The following is a 20,620-nucleotide window of genomic DNA, read 5'->3' on the forward strand; positions in this document are numbered from 1 at the left end:
AAATAATGAATTTCATCTGCTCAAAATCATGGTGCTCTGAGTGCAGTCTTTCTCTCACTTGTGGGCACACACCCCCTCTTGCTGCTATTATAATTTTAAGCAGACTTACAAATCCTCTGGGAAGAGATTTACCCAGCTTTCTGCTCTAAATTGTTTTTTTCCTCATTAATAATCTTGCAGTGCTAAAAGCAAGACAAAAGAAATTATTTCCCTCAAGTACTGCCTCTGAAATCAATTCAGCATCTGCCAATCAGGAGACAGACCAAAAGAAGTTGTTTCCAAAGCTAGTGCTACGCTGCTAGATACCCAATTAAGAAATTCCTTACCATTTGCTGGTGGTATGTATGGCTGACACATGGTACAGTCAAAGCCACTGTCAGCCGTGCTTTCAACTTCCTCGTCTGTGTTTAAGTTTTGACAGATTGTGTGCATCCATCTGGAAGTTAAGTTAAAAAGGAGAAAATGAAACGTATACCATTTTATGCCAAAACACCATTCAGACTCTCTTTAGATTGAAAGAAGCACAGAACACGTCTACTGCTTTAAAAGTTTCCCTGTAAAGGGGCAATGATATGAAGACCCCAGAGGAAGTCTGCTTTAGTCCCAGAAGATAGTTGTTAAAACTGTCAGATAAGACAGGGGTACTTTGGGTAGATGGTTTGTCCACCCAGGGGAGGAGTTCACTCTGTGCTAGATGGGATTATACTCTCCCCAAGCAACAGGCTGTACTTTGGGAGTGCTCTTTGCAATACAGAAGCAACTTGCACCTCTAAATGTTGCGTCAGAGGCCTGGCTTAAATGTCGTATTACATCATAGTTAAAAACAAACTGTGAACAAACATCGTGCTGGTGCATGCTGCCCAACATTTCTCACTCTCTGTTCTACCCCAGTTCCTACTGCTGCCGTGCTACAATGTAACAAGCGAGGCTTGTGGTTTTCCTCAAACAAACCATGAGCAGTAAGCCAAGAACAAACCTTGATTTCCATCCTAGTTTGTTTGGACAAAAACAAATCATGAGCCTGGGTTCAGACGTTATGATGAACCAGACTATGGCTTCTTTCCAAGAATGTTTAATCACTGGACACCAGTGAGTTGCATGTCCACATTCAAATATACTTGGTTTTAAACTATAGTACAATGTGATGTATGAACCAACTCAAAAGTGCCATTTATCAACTCTGGATGAAGAGATAACTTTCTTTTTTAAAAAAACAACCATGGTGGTTTTCTTCTTTCTGATATTAGCTACAGCTTTTTCTTTGAAAGAGGCTCTCTCTTATTGCAAAGCGACTCTGATAAGGGAGAGAAAGTAAATTCCATATGATAAATTAAAACAATCTTCAATCAACATTACACTATGAGCAAATTATTGACGTATGAAAATATATAATTCACTGTGTAGCAGAAACTCTGACCTGTCACACTGTCTGCATTGCAGAATAAGCTCCTCTTCTCTGTAATTGCAACAGCAGACTGGGCAGGTAGATAAACTTGCACAGGGAGCACACTGTGTGTAATTATTTTGCCATTCACATCTAAGACCAGGAGACGTAGCACCACAATGTCTGCACCAAACACACCTGTAAAACACAAAACAATATCTTTCTTAACATGGGCTCATGGCAAGATTCACTGCTTAACTTTATTAAAATACTTATTTTCATCTTAAAATTGTATTATCTTTAAATTACAGCAAAATGTAATTTTCCAAATCAGCCTTGCCGTATTATATTAATTAAAATAAAATATAGTCAGATTAAGACAAAACATTAAAAGTGGAAAAAAACAAAGTTACACATACCATTTGCATTTCCAACCTCCTTTAGGAACTGTCTGCAGTGGTGGATCTAGGCAGTAAGTGTGATAGCTGATATCACAATCATCGCAAAGGAGCAGTCTGCCCGGATCTGTAGCCTTCCCACAGGCTTCACACACAGTGCATTCCAGACACCTCCAACCTTTGTGGAGCACCACTTTTGTTATCTGCATAGTGGAAGACAGCAGGTCATTATTTATGGAAGCCAGACAACCTCAGTTGATTTACAGGCTTGTTGTTGCTGTTTAGTCGTTTAGTCGTGTCCGACTCTTCATGACCCCATGTCCGACTCTTTACAGGCTTATATTCTCAATAAATTTGCTTCTATCATTTGGAAACAGTATTTTTTTAATGTTTATGATCTCCTTTTTGTTTTAGAGGGAAGTCCTCATTTTTTGAGAAGTCAAAAATATCCTTGCATTCAATAGCAATGTACATTGTGCTCTCCAAGATTATGGATGAAAATTTGTTTTAGGTTTTTTAAAAAATAAAATGGCCCAAGTGTAAGGATTCAGCGTACTCTCAGTTATTGCAAATATGAAAATCAAGATTCACATTTATTGAAATTAAAAGACAACATAGTTCCAAAATCTGGAGAAATACATTTTGCTCTTGATTTACAAATCTATTTTGCATCTCCTCCCCATTATGGCATTTAAACAAAAGTACAATGGTGCCAAATATTACTTTCCTAATCTTAAATATGGCTATAGTTTAGAAACATACATTGAAACTTGAAAAAAGAAGTTTTTCGAAAAGGTCCATCATGGTACCTGACAGAAGCAAGGCACAATGTTCCAAACCTCTAAATCAGTCTTTACCAGCGTATCTCACAGTGCAAAAGCCAGTTTACATATCACTCTGTTGCAAAGTGATCATGTGAATACCAACCTCACATTGCTTATTTAGAAACCTAGAGATTCTCTCCCACTAGCAGAGATGGTTGGGGAAATATGAAGTGTTCATGCTCTGTGAAAAGAGTGAGTGTGCTCCAGTTATGTCATACACCCTCAAAAGGAGCAATTCCTTGCAAGAGGTAAGAAGTTGGTACTGGCTAGATACCATACAGTGGTACCTTAGGTTAAGTACTTAATTCATTCCGGAGGCCCGTTCTTAACCTGAAACTGTTCTTAACCTGAAGACCACCTTAGCTAATGGGGCCTCCTGCTGCTGCTGCGCCGCCGGAGCACGATTTCTGTTCTCATCCTGAAGCAAAGTTCTTAACCTGAAGCACTATTTCTGGGTTAGCGGAGTCTATAACCTGAAGCGTATGTAACCCGAGGTACCACTGTACTCTCAAAAGGAGCAATTCCTTGCAAGAGGGAAGAGGTTGGTACTGGCTAGATAGTTCTTTCTTAGACAGCTGAATCTTCCATCTTTCTTGGTGGGGGGGGGGGGAGAAAACAAAAGAGATCTGCTCCTGACATGCCAAGTAAGAGAGGGCTAGAACTGTCTCCTTCACCACAAGAGTACAGGAAAAGTCAAGGGGCAGGCAAACACTGGTAAGGAAAGGTGTTTGTAGGTTCAGGATTTTAAGCAATCAAATTAGTGTTCGTTTTGCTGTGATCCTTAAGAGTGTAATGTGTGAACCAGCTCTACCACTCCTGAATGTTTTCTTTTTTCATTCACTAGTGTAAGACAACACAGTGGTGAAAGACACATGTAAATAAAAGGAGATAGGCTTGGAAATAGTTATCCAATTCCCTTCATAATCAGGGTTTGAAATGCATTTTAAACTTTGCTTCAAAACATGCTTAAGTCACATTTTCTGTTGGAGTAATCAACCTAAATTTTCTTCAAAGCAATTCATGAGGATTAAAATGGGTACTTTTTATGGAGTGTTCAAAAGTTTACCCCATCTATTACACTAATCATTCTGTGAGAACAAAAGCTGTCTAGAGTGTGTTATAGCTTCAGTACAACCCTTTCATAAAAGTGCATGTGATTTAATACATTAAAAGAATATTCCCTTTTTAAATAACTGCACTTAAAAGACGATTCATTGTTTATATGCTGAAGCAAATAGCTTATCTGTGCATGTCTTCCCATAACTATCCAAATTGAACTTTTTGCACATTCTCTCCTAGCTTAATGAATGTAAGAAATTAACTACTTCAGTTTCTGAAAATTCTGAGAGCCAACAGACAAAGTGAATTAACCGAATCTTACTGCGGTCATAAATGAAAATGAACTATATTTTTTTTAGGAAACCAGCCTTAAACAAAACAAATCACCCTATACTGCTTCGTATCTTAATACTTAGGTTATATCCAGCTCAATACTGAGCTGTTATCTCAATACTTTCTTTTAACCATCTGCAAGATAAACGGTGCTATTTATAGCTGAAAAATTACACAAAGGTTAACTTCTCTTGCATTTATAAAATGTCATTTAATTGAAGTGCTTTGTCAGTTGCATACAAATAATGGTCACATTTCCAGAGGAATATTTTACAAGCTAAAACACTCCTTAATAATGTAAAAACTGGAATCAATGCGGTGTATGCAGGAACAATATGCTGACAAGAATTTCAAAGTGCTCACCTTAATACTGACACAGTATGGATGGTAACACTGACCACACTGAGAGCAGGCAAGCAATCGTCCTTCTGCACCTTGGCCAAAACTCCCACAAACTACACACATATCCTAGAATATCAAAGAAACATTTTCAGGTAAACAACTAGTACTAGGTAATTAAAACATGGAAGAAATATACACCTTTAATCCATTTTTAGCAAACTTTGTTCTCTTTCAAAATTTCAGGTATATACAGTCTCCTCATTATTATCAATAATATACCCTATGTATATAGGAAAAATCAGTAATACTAGTAAAGCTACCTTGAGCATTTTTGTAAGGACAGGTAGTTAAAGTCTTAAAACAATTTTAAAAATCTACAAGAATTTCCAAAATATATTAGAAGCTCACTGCAAATGTCCAAAGAAAGATGGACCAAAAATATCAGCTCAGCTTTGGATCTAACTCACCTCTAGTTTTAAAGACTACTAGAATTGTGGCCAGAAGCTACATAGCAGCCAGTGTAATAACAAGTGATGAAGCAATGCTATTACCTGCCCTCAAAACTTAAGAGGACAGTAGCCACAAAATGCAATAACTGCAGCTTCCCAACAAATGGTATTCTGTTTTCTCTACTACAGTAGCCCATATAAAGAATAGTTAATCCCTAAATTTAACAAAACACTAACAGGCTTATTACTTGTTTTATGGTCCACCAAGTAATAAGTTATAAATTATCTAGATTAAACACCTATAAAATTAACTATCGTCAAATGTCTTGCTAGGAAGAGGTTGGATGTCACCAGAAGTGGACAGCTAGAATAAACAATACCATTAAATATTGCCTACACTTTTCATCTGAGGCTTAGAAATTAGGAAATAACCAATGACATTAGAAAATAATAAAATATGAATTAATATTGCAACCTGGTGCAAAGTAAACTTGTCACTGCTAGAAAACAGAACAACAGTATTGTGCATTGAGTTTTCTTCCTCGTCTTTGTTAGATGAAATGTCCATATCTGTGACCTACAAATAAAAGAAAACAAAAACTTAACAGTTTTCAGGCAGTAAAAGCAGATCATTGTGAGCAGAGACACGAATCAAGACTTCTGCCTGCTCAAATAATATGCTAGAGATTCTTACCCCTGGAGAAAGAAAAGATCCAATTCCATTTTTAAGTTTTGATCTCCCCCGTCCACCTCTTCCAGAAAGGCCTGCACCACGTGGTCTCCGCTTCCCAGGAAACCCTGAGCCACGACCCTATTTAAAGCAAATTAAAACATTTAGATGGAACTAAGCAATGCTTCATAGAAATGTTCCTTATAACGCAGACTTTGTAAGAATACAACAGGATTTTGTATTTTGCAACACAGCAGTATTTTTCACATGAGCATGTCCCACAGCAGGGACTGCAGATATGAACAGATCTTGATACACAGCATATAGTGAGGGTTGCAGCCTATGAACCTTTGTCAAGTTTCTTATTATGAATTTTGATCCAGGTGGGGTTTTTGATTTAGTGGGAGTCATTTGCTAGCAGAAGAGGAGGAGAGGAAGTTTTTGCTACCCAATAATCTGTCCTGAAAGGTCACCTGGCAAATAATCAAAACAAAATAATTTTTTTTTCCCTTCCAGTAGCACCTTAAAGACCAACTAAGTTAGTTCTTGGTATGAGCTTTCATGTGCATGCACACTTCTTCAGATACGATTAAAGGTATCTGAAGAAGTGTGCATGCACACGAAAGCTCATACCAAGAACTAACTTAGTTGGTCTTTAAGGTGCTACTGGAAGGAAAAAAAATTTTTATTTTGTTTTGACTATGGCAGACCAACACGGCTACCTATCTGTAACTGGCAAATAATGTTTCCCTTCTCTCTGATTAGCAGGCACCAACTAGATTCCACTCTATGCTTATATCCTGCATTGGCTTAAGAGTATCTTCCCATCAATCTCATCAAAGGCATGCCTAACACTGTACACGCTATTCACAAGGTATGTAATAGACATTGATGACTTGAGAAAATGGGGAGGGGGAGTAAAACTATTGCTTGCTGAGAGAAAATTCATAACAATGTTCACTCTAGCTCCACAGATAGTCCTAGAAGGATGTTATCAACTGAAAGTAACAACACACCATTAGCTTACATCATTAATAAAATTTGTAAATGATACAGGAAGAAAGGACACATTTTCATGAAACTTAATATTAAATTAATAGCACAATTACTGATACAAACATATCAATCAAACGTGGGTGTGCTGAAAATGAGAATACAAATGAACAATTCTAAGTCTCATGAGAAGAAAAATTCTTTTCAGCTTGTTCAGGTCTTAGGCTGGTTACTCTAGATACAGAGTTCATCTCTTCTAATAATGTATACAACTAAATGTTATTTTGAAACAGGAAGCACAACAAAAAGCAGCAGCACCTAGTGAACAAGAGGTAATACAATAATCTTCACAAAAATACTGCAAAAATAAAAATATTGATTTTATCTGTACTGTATCTATACTATGCTGATAATCTTTCAGGGCACATTTAGTATTTCAGCTTTTGAGATTTAAAAAATTCTTAGGCTAGATTCTGGCGAAGAATTCTGGAAAATTCAGTACCTTGCATACTATTTTGTGATATTTTGGTTAACCTAATAAAGGTACTGTCCTAATATGGATTTTTGACTTTGTGGAGCCACACAGCTACCTTTACTTTTTATGTTAGTAACAAGCTGCCATTAAACTCTTTGTATGGAAATAATAATCTGCAGCCCTTTGTGTGAGACCTTCTGAAGGAGGAGCAGAGAAAATTAGTTTTACAGCAACCTCTAAAGTATGCACTGGCCACTGGAGGTTTCAGACACCATATACATTGGTCTCCCATCTATGTTTTATTTCAGACTCCATCCAGATGATAGCAGGAACTCATAACATACAACATGGCCCACTTACAATGTACAGAATACACCCTATAGGCGTTAAGCACCGCATACAGCTGAATTAGAAATTGACTCAATGTTTATTCTGCATTCACTGAGAGAGAATGTAGGGATTTTTAAAAAGCAAGTTATACAGCTGTTTAAAAATTGGGTTTAAGTAGCATATTAATTTAGCTATGCTTCAGAAGAGTTTTCATTAGTATCTTTTTATAATGGAGAACAGCAGAGAGATAGCAAAGGATAACAAGAATATAAATACAAATTAATTACCACTTTGATGCTCCATATGGCACTGCCAGGTAGCGGTCTGGACTTAAATGTTTCCCGACCTTCTGAAATGTCTGGGGACCAGGAAGGTGGGCTCACTGTATTATGGCTACTCCAAGCCCCCTAGGATATGTCAGGTGAGAAAATAGATGTATAAAACTCAGCCAAATAAAAAAAAAATAAAGAACGCAAATAAAAAGTTCTGAAAGCAAAGCACATGCAGGCACACAAATACTTGGTTTAACAAACACATGGATTTACTGGGATAAATTTCAACCTAGCACTCACATTTATACAGGATGAGTATCAGACTTCAAGTGTGAATAAAATGTTGATTAAATAATAAATATAAAAGAGAAGCACTGCCGGAAAACAAAAGATTGCTTGGCATGAGGAACAGATGAAGTGTGACTGTGATTCAGTTATAACTTTTATTACTACAATACTAAACCAAGATACACCTATTTGGGATCATGGCTGTATTTTTGTGGCAATATTATTTCTGTATTTCAGTCTGCATCTTGGAGAAGGCAACTGACTTGGGCTATGTTGTGTGACTGTTAAAATATTTTTTTAAAAATTACAAACCAGAAAAGCTAAGAAGCATAGCAGACAAAAATGGATTAAAATAAAATATATAATATGAAAATGAAAAATAAACGAACAGTTAAAATATCCATGAGCTGAAGCTATACCACCCAAGCACTATTTAAAAAAGACAACTGAAATCCTTATATGAAATAAAATTAGCAAGCAATCATGTCTATAAGTGCCTAATATACTGTATTCTGTAGAGTCCAAAAATGGACTAAGATTGAATTCACCAAGGCAATTTCATGAGCTGAATTGCGCATATGAGTTTTCTATACTTGCACATAACTCTTTATGTATAGGAATAACAATCCCTAGGTGGAGACTGGGGATCAGACGTCATCTGTAAGGATCCCAGAACTGCATTTGCAATACTCTCCACCCCCAATCCTTGCTAATCTTTATTTCACTTTTGCTATGCATCTACAGTAAGTGTAACAGGTGGCTGTTTCTTTGAAAAGTATCAGTAATGCTCTCAGTTTCCACACACAAAAATATTTAGGAATAAGGTTCCTCAGATTTCAGGACTGGAGATACTGTGGCCCTCCAAATGTGACTGAACTGCAAGTTCTATCATCCCGTGCTGGCTAGTACTGATGGAGTCCCACAATGTCTCTGGAGGATAACAGCTTCCTCTTCCCTCTCATAACTGGAAGAAGTCTCTAAACTTTAGGTACCCTCAGAAATACAGTTGTTTTATCAAACAGACACATGTACAACAAAATCTTTCAGGGTACTCTAGCGCTATGAAGTCCTGTAGCACTAAAACTCCACTTTCATGCCTAATAAAAGTACTAAAATATGATTCTATGAAATTTCATCCTAAATATACTAAACATAAGAATATTTCTACATTTGTGTGTGCAGCTAGCTTCTTGAAGGTGTCAGCTGTCAGTTATATATACAGACAAAATAGCAAAATATGGTTTGTCAAGAATCAGGAAATAATGAAAGCAATTAGCACATGTGAGTGAATGCATCATCAGAAGATTAATTCGCTAACTACCCAAATCATAATCTGGTGCCATGTCTAAATAAGACCATTATCTTCAAAAGAGTTTCTCAAAAACAGGAAGAACACTCAGGCTTTTGATTAATGTCCATGAAAGCACAACTCAGGAGAAAGCTCATTTACTTAAAACATAAATAAAACAATTGGTGTGCACTCTGAAACAAACTGCCACTTCCTTCGAATTGATATTCATTAATAAAGAAACACACAGCATCAACAACACAGATCAAAAGTTTAAGAAAAAAGTTAATAACAACTACACTGCCCAGTGGAAAGTCCATTCCTACTTGCCTATAATGAACAAGAACAAAGCCAAGGTGGGGCACAGCCAGCAAGTAGCAGGAAGAGGCAGCAGTTCAACAGCAAGCAAGTTCCAGTCTGATATTACAGATGTGTCCTACCTCTATTTTTTCTGGTTGATCATGCAGAAGTGGATTATCTATTATTAACTGTGCTATCAGGGAGTGTGACCCTGACGGAAACCAACTCCTGCACAACTCTAACCAATCAGAATGAAGAAGAAGCAGGACACACCAATAATATCCACCACTGGAAACTCCAATGTCCTGCTAGAACTATCAAATTCTGTGCAGCTTCCTTTTTCAAAAGGCTCCTGAGCAGCACCATTAAAACAAAGAACTAAGCTGCATCTATCCAGCAAGCCTTTGCATACATATTGGTCAGTGTTGGTAGTGGTAATTATTTTTATTGAGACTTAAGGCTGGCTGGTAAATGTGCATAATATTGCTTTGCCACAACTGCCTTCAAAATGGCAGCATGTTTGCTTTCTCTCTATCTAAATCCCCAACATTATCTTAAATGAAACCTACAAGTTAAACCTAGTGTGGTCAGAATTTATATAATTATGTCCCTACATCAACTTCTGTTGTAAATCATCAGAACTTCCCATGGTCTGTGTTAGGATATTCATGTAAACTGAAATAGTATTCATGTAACTCCTCAAATATCTTAGGCAGCATGCCATATTTTCTGGAAATAAGCATGCATGGGACAAATCAAAATTGTGTTTAAAGATACACTAAGGTTGCAGGGGAGTCGAATACATCTTGAATTTCTTCTGTGGCTCCCAACATTTTTTAACAGGCAGTGTCCACTCAACAGCAGCCTTTCTGTAATGGATCATGTGTCCATGGCAGCCATTTTATGATGGTGACCACAACATCTTCTCAAATCTCAGATGTGCTTATGGAAAGTTTCGGACTCCTGGAACATAGGTGGTAAGAAGAGGCACTCTCACAGTACATTTAGGCAGAGCAGGAAGTGCTGCCAGTCACTGATACACTTTTACCAACTTCTTAATAGCGAAGTTGCATGGCTAACATAGGCTTTGAAAAGCAGACCAGTGGTCCTGAATCTCAGCTACCCGTCTACAAAAACATTAAGGCCTACACAAGTATACCATCCAAATGCCATCCAAATTAGTGGGGGTAAGTACTCCCATTACTTACCTTTTTGCAGTCAGGCAATGTTTCCAACAGGCAAGATTTACAAACGCAAATGCAAGAGACCCATTTCCCCACAAACTAATTCCTAATTAGTAGTATGAAAGCTAATTGTCCTTTGCCAGAAGAAATACACAAAATCCTATATATGTCTAGCACATGATTTAGGGGCACCGATAACAAAAGATTAAAAATACAACTTAAAAGGTTACATTCTAGCACCAATATAGTAACCAGAGAAATGATAACAAAAGACTGAACTGATAGCATTCAAAAGCATAAGATATTTGCTTATAACACAATTTATTTCTAATGGCTTGCCTAGAATGAGTGTTTACCTTCCAAGTGCTAACCTGTCACTTCCCCCAATAATTGAGGAAGGAAGGAAGCAGGTTTCGTACATTAGGTATGTTCCATTTTATCTGAATTGCACCCAATATCTATTCTTGACAGCTAGATAAGAGGCAATTTTGAGATACAAATGCTTAAAGTTTTACATAGTGCTCACTCAAGTGGGTCTTATTTTGCTTCTTCATTTCCCAAAAGCAAAACTGTTTACCTATATAATTGGTCTTTTTCTAGATTACAGTTTCTATTGATTCTCATGTGGTTGGTTCTCAGACTCGCAATTAAAAGAGTAGGCAATTAATACATCATACCAGGCATGTTCAACTTTCAAGAGACTGCGACCTCAAAAGTTGTTGAGATTTTTTGGGAGAGCCAAAAAATGGATCTGCTCTGAGTAAAACTTAGAATGCTGCCCTTCAATGTATGCCCAGTTGCTGGACTCTACATTAACATATACTGTTAATTTTCTTTCAGAGACCTTAACAACTTTTCCACCTAGACATATATTTCTCTTCTGTGCCCCTGCCCATTTTTTCTAGTGCTGCCACTGCGTGTCAGGGGACTAGAAGTCCTCCCCCAATCAGTCCCTTACATGCCTCCTTTTTGCCTTTTCCACCATTAGAAGAAGAGGAGTTTGGATTTGATATCCCGCTTTATCACTACCCAAAGGAGTCTCAAAGTGGCTAACATTCTCCTTTCCCTTGCTCCCCCACAACAAACACTCTGTGAGGTGAGTGAGGCTGAGAGACTTCAAAGAAGTGTGACTGGCCCAAGGTCACCCAGCAGCTGCATGTGGAGGAGCGGAGACGCGAACCCAGTTCCCCAGATTACGAGTCTATCGCTCTTAACCACTACACCACACTGGCATCAGTAAAGCATCAGTAAAGCCAGAGGTGCGACGACAGTCCACCTTCCTTGCTAAGGAAGAGACTTCTGAGGGCAGATCTTCCAATGAACATAGGATTGCACCCATAACTATACAGTTGTACCTTGGAAGTAGAACGGAATCCGTTCCAGAAGTCCGTTCGACATCCAAAGCATTCAACTCCCAATGCGTGGCTTCTGATTGGTTGCAGGAGCGTCCTGCAGCCAATCAGAGGCCACGCTGGATTTTTGGCTTCCGGAAACTGGAACAATCACTTCCGGGTTTCGATTACTTGGGAGCCAAAAGGTTCGAGTTCAAAGGCGTTCAGCTTCCGAGGTTCCACTGTATATACATTATTGTTAAAGAGAGGTTGCAAAGAAAATATAAAATGGATTATAATTTAGTAGAAGTCAGTGAAACCCATTGCTGTACCAAAAATTGTGTGGGCTAAAGCAGACGTGGCTAATTATGTATTCAGTATTAAGCATAGCATGAACATTAAATAAATTGTGATAAAATAAAAACATTAATTATTTTACTCTTCGGGGGTGGAACCTGTCTAAATGAAAAACAACTTTCATAGGAAAATCCATTTGTTTTTTAAGGTTCCTGCACCCAGGAATAATTTATAAAAATTAGAAATCTAAATCAGCCATTTTATCAGGACATTTTATTCTCTTTTTACCAATTAATATTATTTCATTTAGAATATATATGTAGACTAAGAATAGAGGGGGAAACTATAAAGAAGTTCATGAAATCAGCAGTGAAATAAATTATCTAAGTAATGTGTGGGTTCTAAAGAGAATTAAATGAGACTTGCACAGCAAATCTTTGAACAGCATTGTTTTTCACCACCAACAAGTAATAAATGTTTGGTCTGGACATCTGAACACTCTAGCTAAATTAGTAATATTGGAAAATATGCTTTACCCTGAATTAATTCCAGAATACAAACCTTTCAGAAAAACCACAGGAAACATAATTACTTCTTTTTCTTTCTTTCTGACAAAATCTGTACAAACATATACTCATGAAATCAGTTCTCCACAGTAAACTGTTGGTAAAGAAGTTTACTAAGAAGCTAACAACAGACTCTGTAGTCTCAGTTTCAGACAGGAAGGCAAAACAAATACCTCTCTTGATGTCATAGCCAAAGTAATGATTCGGGTAAACAATACAACTAAAATGCTTTTTGTAACTGATTTCAGTAAAACATGCTCACCTGTCTTGACCTTGGTCTCCCAGGAGAAAACTTTCTTTTGGTGATAGCTGGTTTTCCCATTCCAATTTTTGGAGTGAGCGATACGTATGTTGTTGGAAGAGTTATAGAGGATTCTAGTGGTGACATCTGACTACGCATCGTGTCATGTGAAGAGCCTAACTCTAGTGAGGCTGCTGGTGAGGAAGACACACTGGACTTGTTTAATTCAACAGATGATGAAAATAAAGACTGTGTTTCAGCTGGTGACTTTAAAGATTTATCTTCCAATGGTGAACTGTCAGTTGCACAACTTTCATTTGCAGGAAGAGATGACGTTTCATAATTTTCAGGAGTGTCATCTCCTTCTGCAGCTTCTGACACCATCGTTGTTTCTACTTGCTCTTCCTTCTTACAGGAGCTGCTCTCACTATTGACCAAATTGAAGGTTTCCGATATCTTTGCTACATCCTCAGGTATCTCTGGTGGAAGCTGAGATTCCTCTGTGGACATTTCAAATACTTCAGTGCTTTCCTGTGATTGTTTTGTTTCCTCAGTTTGCTTGTCTAAGACTTGTTGCATTGTATTTGAAATATTTTCTGTCATTTCCATCTTTTTATCAGCATGATTAAGATCAGATGCAGGAGTCTTTTTAGGAGATGTTTCTATTTCGCTTTTACCAAAATGGTCAGGAGCCTCTGTTTCCAGTTCACCATTATTTTCATTTAATGAGAAGCCTGAAATAAATAGAACATTTCATTTGAGTCTGAAATTAGAGTATCTCTAGTGTAAAGTGTCTTTTAAAAAATATGTGAATATTTGTGAAATATGTGAAAAATATGTGAACAGTTACAAGCATGTGTGGCCTGTACTGCTAGTCCTACATCTTGAAATTCTGAATATATTCTATTATCATTCTGCATCATATGATCTTGGGAAAGATTGAGGGCACAAGGAGAAGGGGACGACAGAGGACGAGATGGTTGGACAGTTATCTCGAAGCTACTAACATGAGTTTGACCAAACTGCAGGAGGCAGTGGAAGACAGGAGTGCCTGGCGTGCTCTGGTCCATGGGGTCATGAAGAGTCAGACACGACTAAACGACTAAACAACAAAATCATATGATCAAACCATATGGGTTCCATTTAGCAATCATAGCTAATAGCCATCGGCAGAACCATCTTCCATGGTTTGTCTAGCTCCTGAGCAAATAAAGTTTGAAAAAATAGTTCCTGTTTGTTTGTCCTGATTCAACTGTTAATCAATTCAATTAGGTGGCCCACAGTTTGAAACTTAATCCTGAGAACACTTTAGCCTTCCCTTACAGGGAAGATACACAAAGCCCCCAGTCATGCTGACTGCCCTTTTCGGTTCATTTCCCAGCTCTTCAATTTCCTTATTCATGTACAGTCAGTGGCGTAGCGTGGGTTGTCAGCACCCGAGGCAAGGCAAGTAATTTGCGCCCCCTAACCCGTGGATTTGCGCCCCTAACCCTAACCCCCAGATGTTGCGCCTGGTGCGGCCGGCCCCACCTGCACCCCCCACGCTACGCCACTGTGTACAGTGACCAAAACTCTACTCAGTGTCAGCGGCGTAGCAAGGTCAGGTGGTACCCAGTGTGGAAAATTTCTTCTCCATCGACCCCATGGAAATTATTAAAAGAAGGAAAAATAAGATACTTACAGTTACAAGTGTTATTTTCTGGTTAATAATCATCATCATCATCATCATCATCATCATCATCATCATAATTTATTATTTATACCCTGCCCATCTGGCTGAGTCTTCCCAGCCACTCTGGGCGGCTCCCAATCAAGTGTTAAAAACAGCATTAAATATTAAAAACTTCCCTAAACAGGGCTGCCTTCAGATGTCTTTTAAAGATAGGATAGCTGCTTATTTCCTTCACATCTGAAGGGAGGGTGTTCCACAGGGTGGGCGTCACTACCGAGAAGGCCCTCTGTCTGGTTCCCTGTAACCTCACTTCTCACAATGAGGGAACCGCCAGAAGGTCCTTGGCGCTGGATCTCAGTGTCTGGGCTGAACGATGGGGGTATTAATTAATATTCTGTTTATTTACTTAACATTGTGAGCATAAGCACTTAAAAACTTTTTTCCCAATTTTGTTCTCTGCAAATTTTGAAATCACATCATCAAAATCAATTCCTTTCGCTACTTTCTTTTCAATTGACAAGATGGCTTAGCCAGGGAGCTACACACTGAGTTTTTGTTTTCATTGAACTATCCACCACTAAAATGCAATGAAGTCTAGAATATCTATTATCCAGTACTAATTTCAACATCACTAAATAATCCCCTATCATTTTCTTCACCTTAAACATCAGAATATCTTCTGCATAGTGAGGTACTATATATGCACAAACCACATAATACTCATTCTTCACTTGGAGGAAATCAATCTTTTAGTGTGGCAGCACGTTGGAACTCCCTATCTATGGATATGAGGTGGGTGCCTGCTAAAAAAAAATTGGTTTAGGCAAGCCTATCCAGAAATGTAGACACTGTCATGTATTTTTTAATCTGGTTTTTAGCTAATCGTTGATTTTAATTTTTTAATGTTTTGAATACTTTATTTTATTCACTGCTAATTTTATTGCTCTATTCTTTTTGTAGACTGTTTTAAGGTTCGTTTACAACAAAGTAGTATATAAATGTGAAATAAATAAATACATGCCTTTGGGTCTGCTTAGTTTATCATTATTCCAAACAAAGCATAATTTAGCACATAACAATGCAGATTCATAATGCCTATTTGAGGTGTTCTTCGGTGCCCCAGTGAAGTGAAGTGAGGTAGAAACAGAGCTTTTTTGATAGGGGCATCTTGGCTCCAAAACAGGCTCTCCAGAGAAGATCACCTGGCCCCTTCTTTATGTTATTTTTCAAAAGCAAGTTTTTTAAAACAAAAACAAGACCCTTTTACACACCCAGGCTTTTAAAATGGAGGTGGTGCAAGGAAATCTATGGCATAACCATTGGCAATAGATTCTTTCTCCTGACTTGCTGGTTTATTACTATTATATATTTCGTTTTTAATATTTTGTTGTAAGCCACCCAGGAAATGTTTATTGATTAATGGCTATATAAATCTAATCAATCATCATCATATGAATGCCATACAGAACTATTAAACCAAATCTATACTGATCTCTGGAGCTTATAGTTAAGATTGAAAGATGCAATATTTATTTTTATTTTTTGCTTTAGGCAATAGCTTCACATGAGACCTTCATGTTCATTTTTTTTAACCTCTGTGATCCTTAACTTAGTTTCCCCCCATGACTTTTCCAACTGGCATTTTCTCCATATGCTGACTTTCACCCCCAGTGGCATTTGTATAATTTAAAAAAAAATATCTAGCTTCTCCTGCTTTTTTCCACTGCCTTCTAAATTGGCATTCACAAAAATCTTTCAATTCTTCCCTACCATTGGGAATGAATAATAGACTTCCCTCATTCTACTGCTCAAGTGAGCAGGATGCATAGAGGCATCAGTCCAGTAATCAACTATTAACTCCACTGCCTATTATAGAAATTATTTTGTATTTTTATATTGTACATTTGTTTTGAAGACCTTAACAATACTTTTCTAATGGCCCATCCTCAAAAAAGAAAAAGAAACATCTTAATTCTCCAAATGCTTTTGGATTTAGATTTTTGAAAATAGATTCCACATACAGTATTTATATGTATATGGGTGTCTTGTGTCACATCAAAAGAAAAACGCTCTTACCATCTGTGCCACACTTAACCATTGATTCTTGAGCAAGGCTGCTATCCATTACTACTAGTTGGTCCTTGTTGGCTACATCTCCTCCTTCTTCTGTTTCCATTTCATCTGCACAAACTTAAGCATCAAGCACTTTTAAAAATCTTCATGCAGCATTTATTGTATTACTCACAATCATTAGCTTATCTCGGAGCTTGACCTTTTTGCTTCCACAAAATGATATTTTAACAGTGAGCACACACAGTTAATGGTTTACTATGCACAAGCTAATGTACCCACATTACTCTTCGACACCAGCACTGGGGAGAAACAAACCATAATCGCTGGTTTAGCAATACATGCTTTGATCAAACCATGATCTGTAGCCAAAATTTGTGCTTTCTTTTACTAATCATGGTTTGTTTCGACAAAACCAGTCATAATCTTTGGTTCAGGCATAATGCTATGCCAAAAATTGTGGTATGTTTCATCCCAGTAGTAGATGGGAAGAGTGAAGCAAGCGGGATAAATTCGTACACAGTAAACCGTTAACTATGGTTTACTGTTATGCCTGAATGCTGTCGGCATGATCTGAATGAGCTAGATGATAAGTACTGTACAAAATTTGGGTATAAGAGAATATCTTATTCATAAGTTATGAGAATGAGTTTCATAATCAACTAGGATACCATATACACTTCTGTCAGGGTAAAGTGTCCTAAAGCTTGTACTGCTTTAAATTTGGCAGAATTGTAGCTCAAGTATTAAGATTCTTGTACAAATTAACATTGCCATTTAAGACTGATCCTGGAAATAGCTTGAACCTCAGTGACTTCCACAGACTTTATCAAAGTGTAAAATAGGAAACTTTTATTCTATGTCCATGATTCAGTGAAAACAAAGAAGAAATGCTGAACTTGGATTGTAAAACTTGTAAAAGCTGTAAAATCCCAACATTTCAAATTAATAACCTATCTTTTGGTCACAAACTCTCTGTAGTATATCCTAACCTGAAATCTACTTTTAAAAAGCCAGAACAGTAACATGCTTTCATACTAGTAAAACTCATTAAAATGCACAAAAGCAAGCAGGAGCATGGAGACGACCTCTACAAGAATATTAAACTCTTAGCTCCTAAAAAGGAGATCCACAGAGAATATTACTATTAAAAGGCATATGAATATGTCTTTTTATGTGAAAAAGCCTAGCAAAGTTCAACATGGCAGAACAATTTGGAGTGCTGCTGAATTCAGTAACTAATCTGTTCGTCTTGGAGACTGACATCATTAAAGGGAAAACTTCAGTATGAGGAAATGATCATTTACATTGGTTTCAAATCTGAAATTATTGTACAAAAGTAATCTCCTGGGAGTATGGAATGAAACAACCCTTCTCCTATAACAGCTTCATATTTTTCTTTGTTGTTAAAATGGTATTGCCACTCTTGCTGTGAGACAATAATATATTCCACAATTTTTCTTCAAGTACAAACCATGGCAAAACCTATTCAATAAAATAGTCTTTTGCTTGGCAGCATGTTCCCCTTTTTTAAAAAAGCTGAGAATGGTGCTATAAAATTCGATATTCAATTTCTGGAATATGTTTTAGTGTTAAAGGTTTTCTGGCTTTGTCCTGAGAGTCTTTGGAGCTTGGCAGGGGGTTGGACTCGATGGCCCTTGTGGTCTCTTCCAACTCTATGATTCTATGATTCTATGACGTACAGTAATGTGAAAATTTTTAAAAGATTATTGTACCCCCCCACCCACCCAGTGCTTTTTGGCTGCAATGTTGGCAGCCATAATATTATATAGGAAGTGCTCCCCAAATATCAAATGAAAGACAAGCAGTGGGCATGGAAAATATGAAAGGATAAAGAGTGTCTTTTACCTGTATCAGTTTCAGGAAGAAGTTGGGCAGTATCCATCACATCACATGCCTGGGCATGTTCCTCTTCTGCTTCTAAGTATTTGCAAAGACTGCAGGTGTATTCTTTTAAGTGAGTATCCAGTTCGTTATCGGGAAATTTGTCACACTCTATGTGAATCCATCTAAGGGAATCATTAGTCAAAAATTCACATTAATTAATTTATTTAAAATGTCCCACTGAAATCCTATCTTCATTGTAAAAAAAATAATTATTTTTGAAACTCTGTATTTTCTGGATTTTGGGCACCTCAAATCAAACCAATACCTAAAAGGGATTCATAAAAGCATCTGAATCCACTTTACTTGCAGAACTGATCCAATGTGCTACATTCACTAATGAGTAATTGGTTCGTGTACATATACATACCGTATTTTTTGCTCTATAAGACTCACTTTTTCCCTCCTAAAAAGTAAGGGGAAATGTGTGTGCGTCTTATGGAGCGAATGCAGGCTGCGCAGCTATCCCAGGAGCCAGAACAGCAAGAGGGATCGCTGCGTTCACTGCGCAGCGATCCCTCTTGCTGTTCTGGCTTCTGAGATTCAGAATATTTTTTTTCTTGTTTTCCTCCTCCAAAAACTAGGTGCGTCTTGTGGTCTGGTGCATCTTATAGAGTGAAAAATACGGTAACTACAATAACCCTACAAGACTTAGTTCCAGATCTATTTAAAACTTGAAGAAGGTAACCATACACTGAACAGTTAACCCTATATGGGGACAGAATTTATCAGAAGATTCTGAGAACCTTGTGGCAAGTCTCATGATGGATGAACAGTAGTTGATACGCATATTATATTGCAGAAAATGAAGAGTCTTCAATAGATCAAAGTTGGATGCAACATGGGGCCACTTTAACAAAAAAGGTCTGAGAGCCATTAAGAAGTAGCAGAGTTATCCAATAGTTTAAAATGATAGTTAGGTTTCCTACCTTTTGCACATGTGACAACGCAACTTGTCTTTTTGCATGTCTGGATTGGAGGATTTTTCACAGAAAGGACAAGGCAAATTGTCTTGCTGACGGTAACAACTATCACACATAAGACAGTTGTGATGCCACTGACTACTGGTCCGTGTGCCACATTCTGCACATACCCTGCAGTTCTGAAAATATGAGAAAAGGAAGTCTTTCCTGTTTACGATACTATGCTATTGCATCAAAAACAACCACTGGCAAACATGTTCTACATTGACAGAAAGAGGAACTTTAATTTAATTTATTTGGAAGTTTAACGAGCAAAACTAGTAGTCCACAATCTATTCAAAACGCAGCCTAAGGGAAATTTTCACACTGCACTTCCACTAGACAAGAAGATCTTTGACAAGAATGTCTTTAATGGGACATAGTTCTCTTGCCAGTAGAAACTTAAGTCTCCATGCAGACACGATCAAAAGGATTATTAACCTTTGATGGACAGAAAATAAAATGAAAAGCATCCTTTCTTTCTCCTGAAAATTGAATTATATACTAACTCTTGACAATGTAAATATAGTCTGAATAAATATCTGCTCCTCTATTGTAAGTTGGGACTTCTTTTTCCTTGTAAATGTCAATTTCAAAGGGGTGATAAACTGATCTCATGATTTCTAAATCTGTACTAAACAGTTAGTAAATTAAGTATGTGAGATAAGAAAGAATATTGTGTCATATACTTAGTTTATGTGGGAGGAACCACCGCTCAGTGGCAGAGCATCTCCTTTCTATGACAAGGGTAACAGTTTAACCCCCTGTATCTCCAGGAAGAGCTGAAAGACAATCCTGTCTGAAATCCTGAAGAGCTGTTGCCAGTCATTGTTAAAGAATACTGAACTAGACAGAGCAGTGGTGTGACTCAGTATCAGGCAGTTTCCTATATTCCAAGTACTGCTACTATCCATGGCAACTGAGAAAGAGCTGAGGTCCTGCTGGATTCCCATCTCTCAGCTGTCCCAAACCAACATGGTCAACAGT

The 20,620-nt window shown here is 37.5% G+C and overlaps 1 protein-coding gene across 10 annotated transcripts in view; it reads right to left on the bottom strand.

The window, feature by feature from the left end:
• Positions 1 to 20,620, bottom strand: part of KMT2C (lysine methyltransferase 2C) — a 133,196-nt gene that overhangs the window by 55,573 nt on the left and 57,003 nt on the right. For 9 of the 10 annotated variants that reach the window (XM_081834102.1, XM_081834104.1, XM_081834105.1 and 6 more), the window contains exons 10-20: positions 19,601 to 19,773; positions 18,636 to 18,796; positions 16,773 to 16,886; positions 13,046 to 13,758; positions 7,545 to 7,664; positions 5,484 to 5,600; positions 5,265 to 5,366; positions 4,362 to 4,466; positions 1,804 to 1,985; positions 1,418 to 1,582; positions 327 to 436 (exon numbers count right to left, since the gene is read on the bottom strand). In XM_081834102.1, coding sequence (XP_081690228.1) covers positions 327 to 436; positions 1,418 to 1,582; positions 1,804 to 1,985; positions 4,362 to 4,466; positions 5,265 to 5,366; positions 5,484 to 5,600; positions 7,545 to 7,664; positions 13,046 to 13,758; positions 16,773 to 16,886; positions 18,636 to 18,796; positions 19,601 to 19,773 — 2,062 coding nt within the window. The remainder of the gene's footprint in view (positions 1 to 326; positions 437 to 1,417; positions 1,583 to 1,803; positions 1,986 to 4,361; positions 4,467 to 5,264; positions 5,367 to 5,483; positions 5,601 to 7,544; positions 7,665 to 13,045; positions 13,759 to 16,772; positions 16,887 to 18,635; positions 18,797 to 19,600; positions 19,774 to 20,620) is intronic. The other variant, XM_081834110.1, reaches the window with a different exon arrangement.

Source organism: Podarcis erhardii, assembly GCF_964252035.2.
Source record: "Podarcis erhardii genome assembly, chromosome: 12".
Lineage (NCBI taxonomy): Eukaryota > Metazoa > Chordata > Lepidosauria > Squamata > Lacertidae > Podarcis > Podarcis erhardii.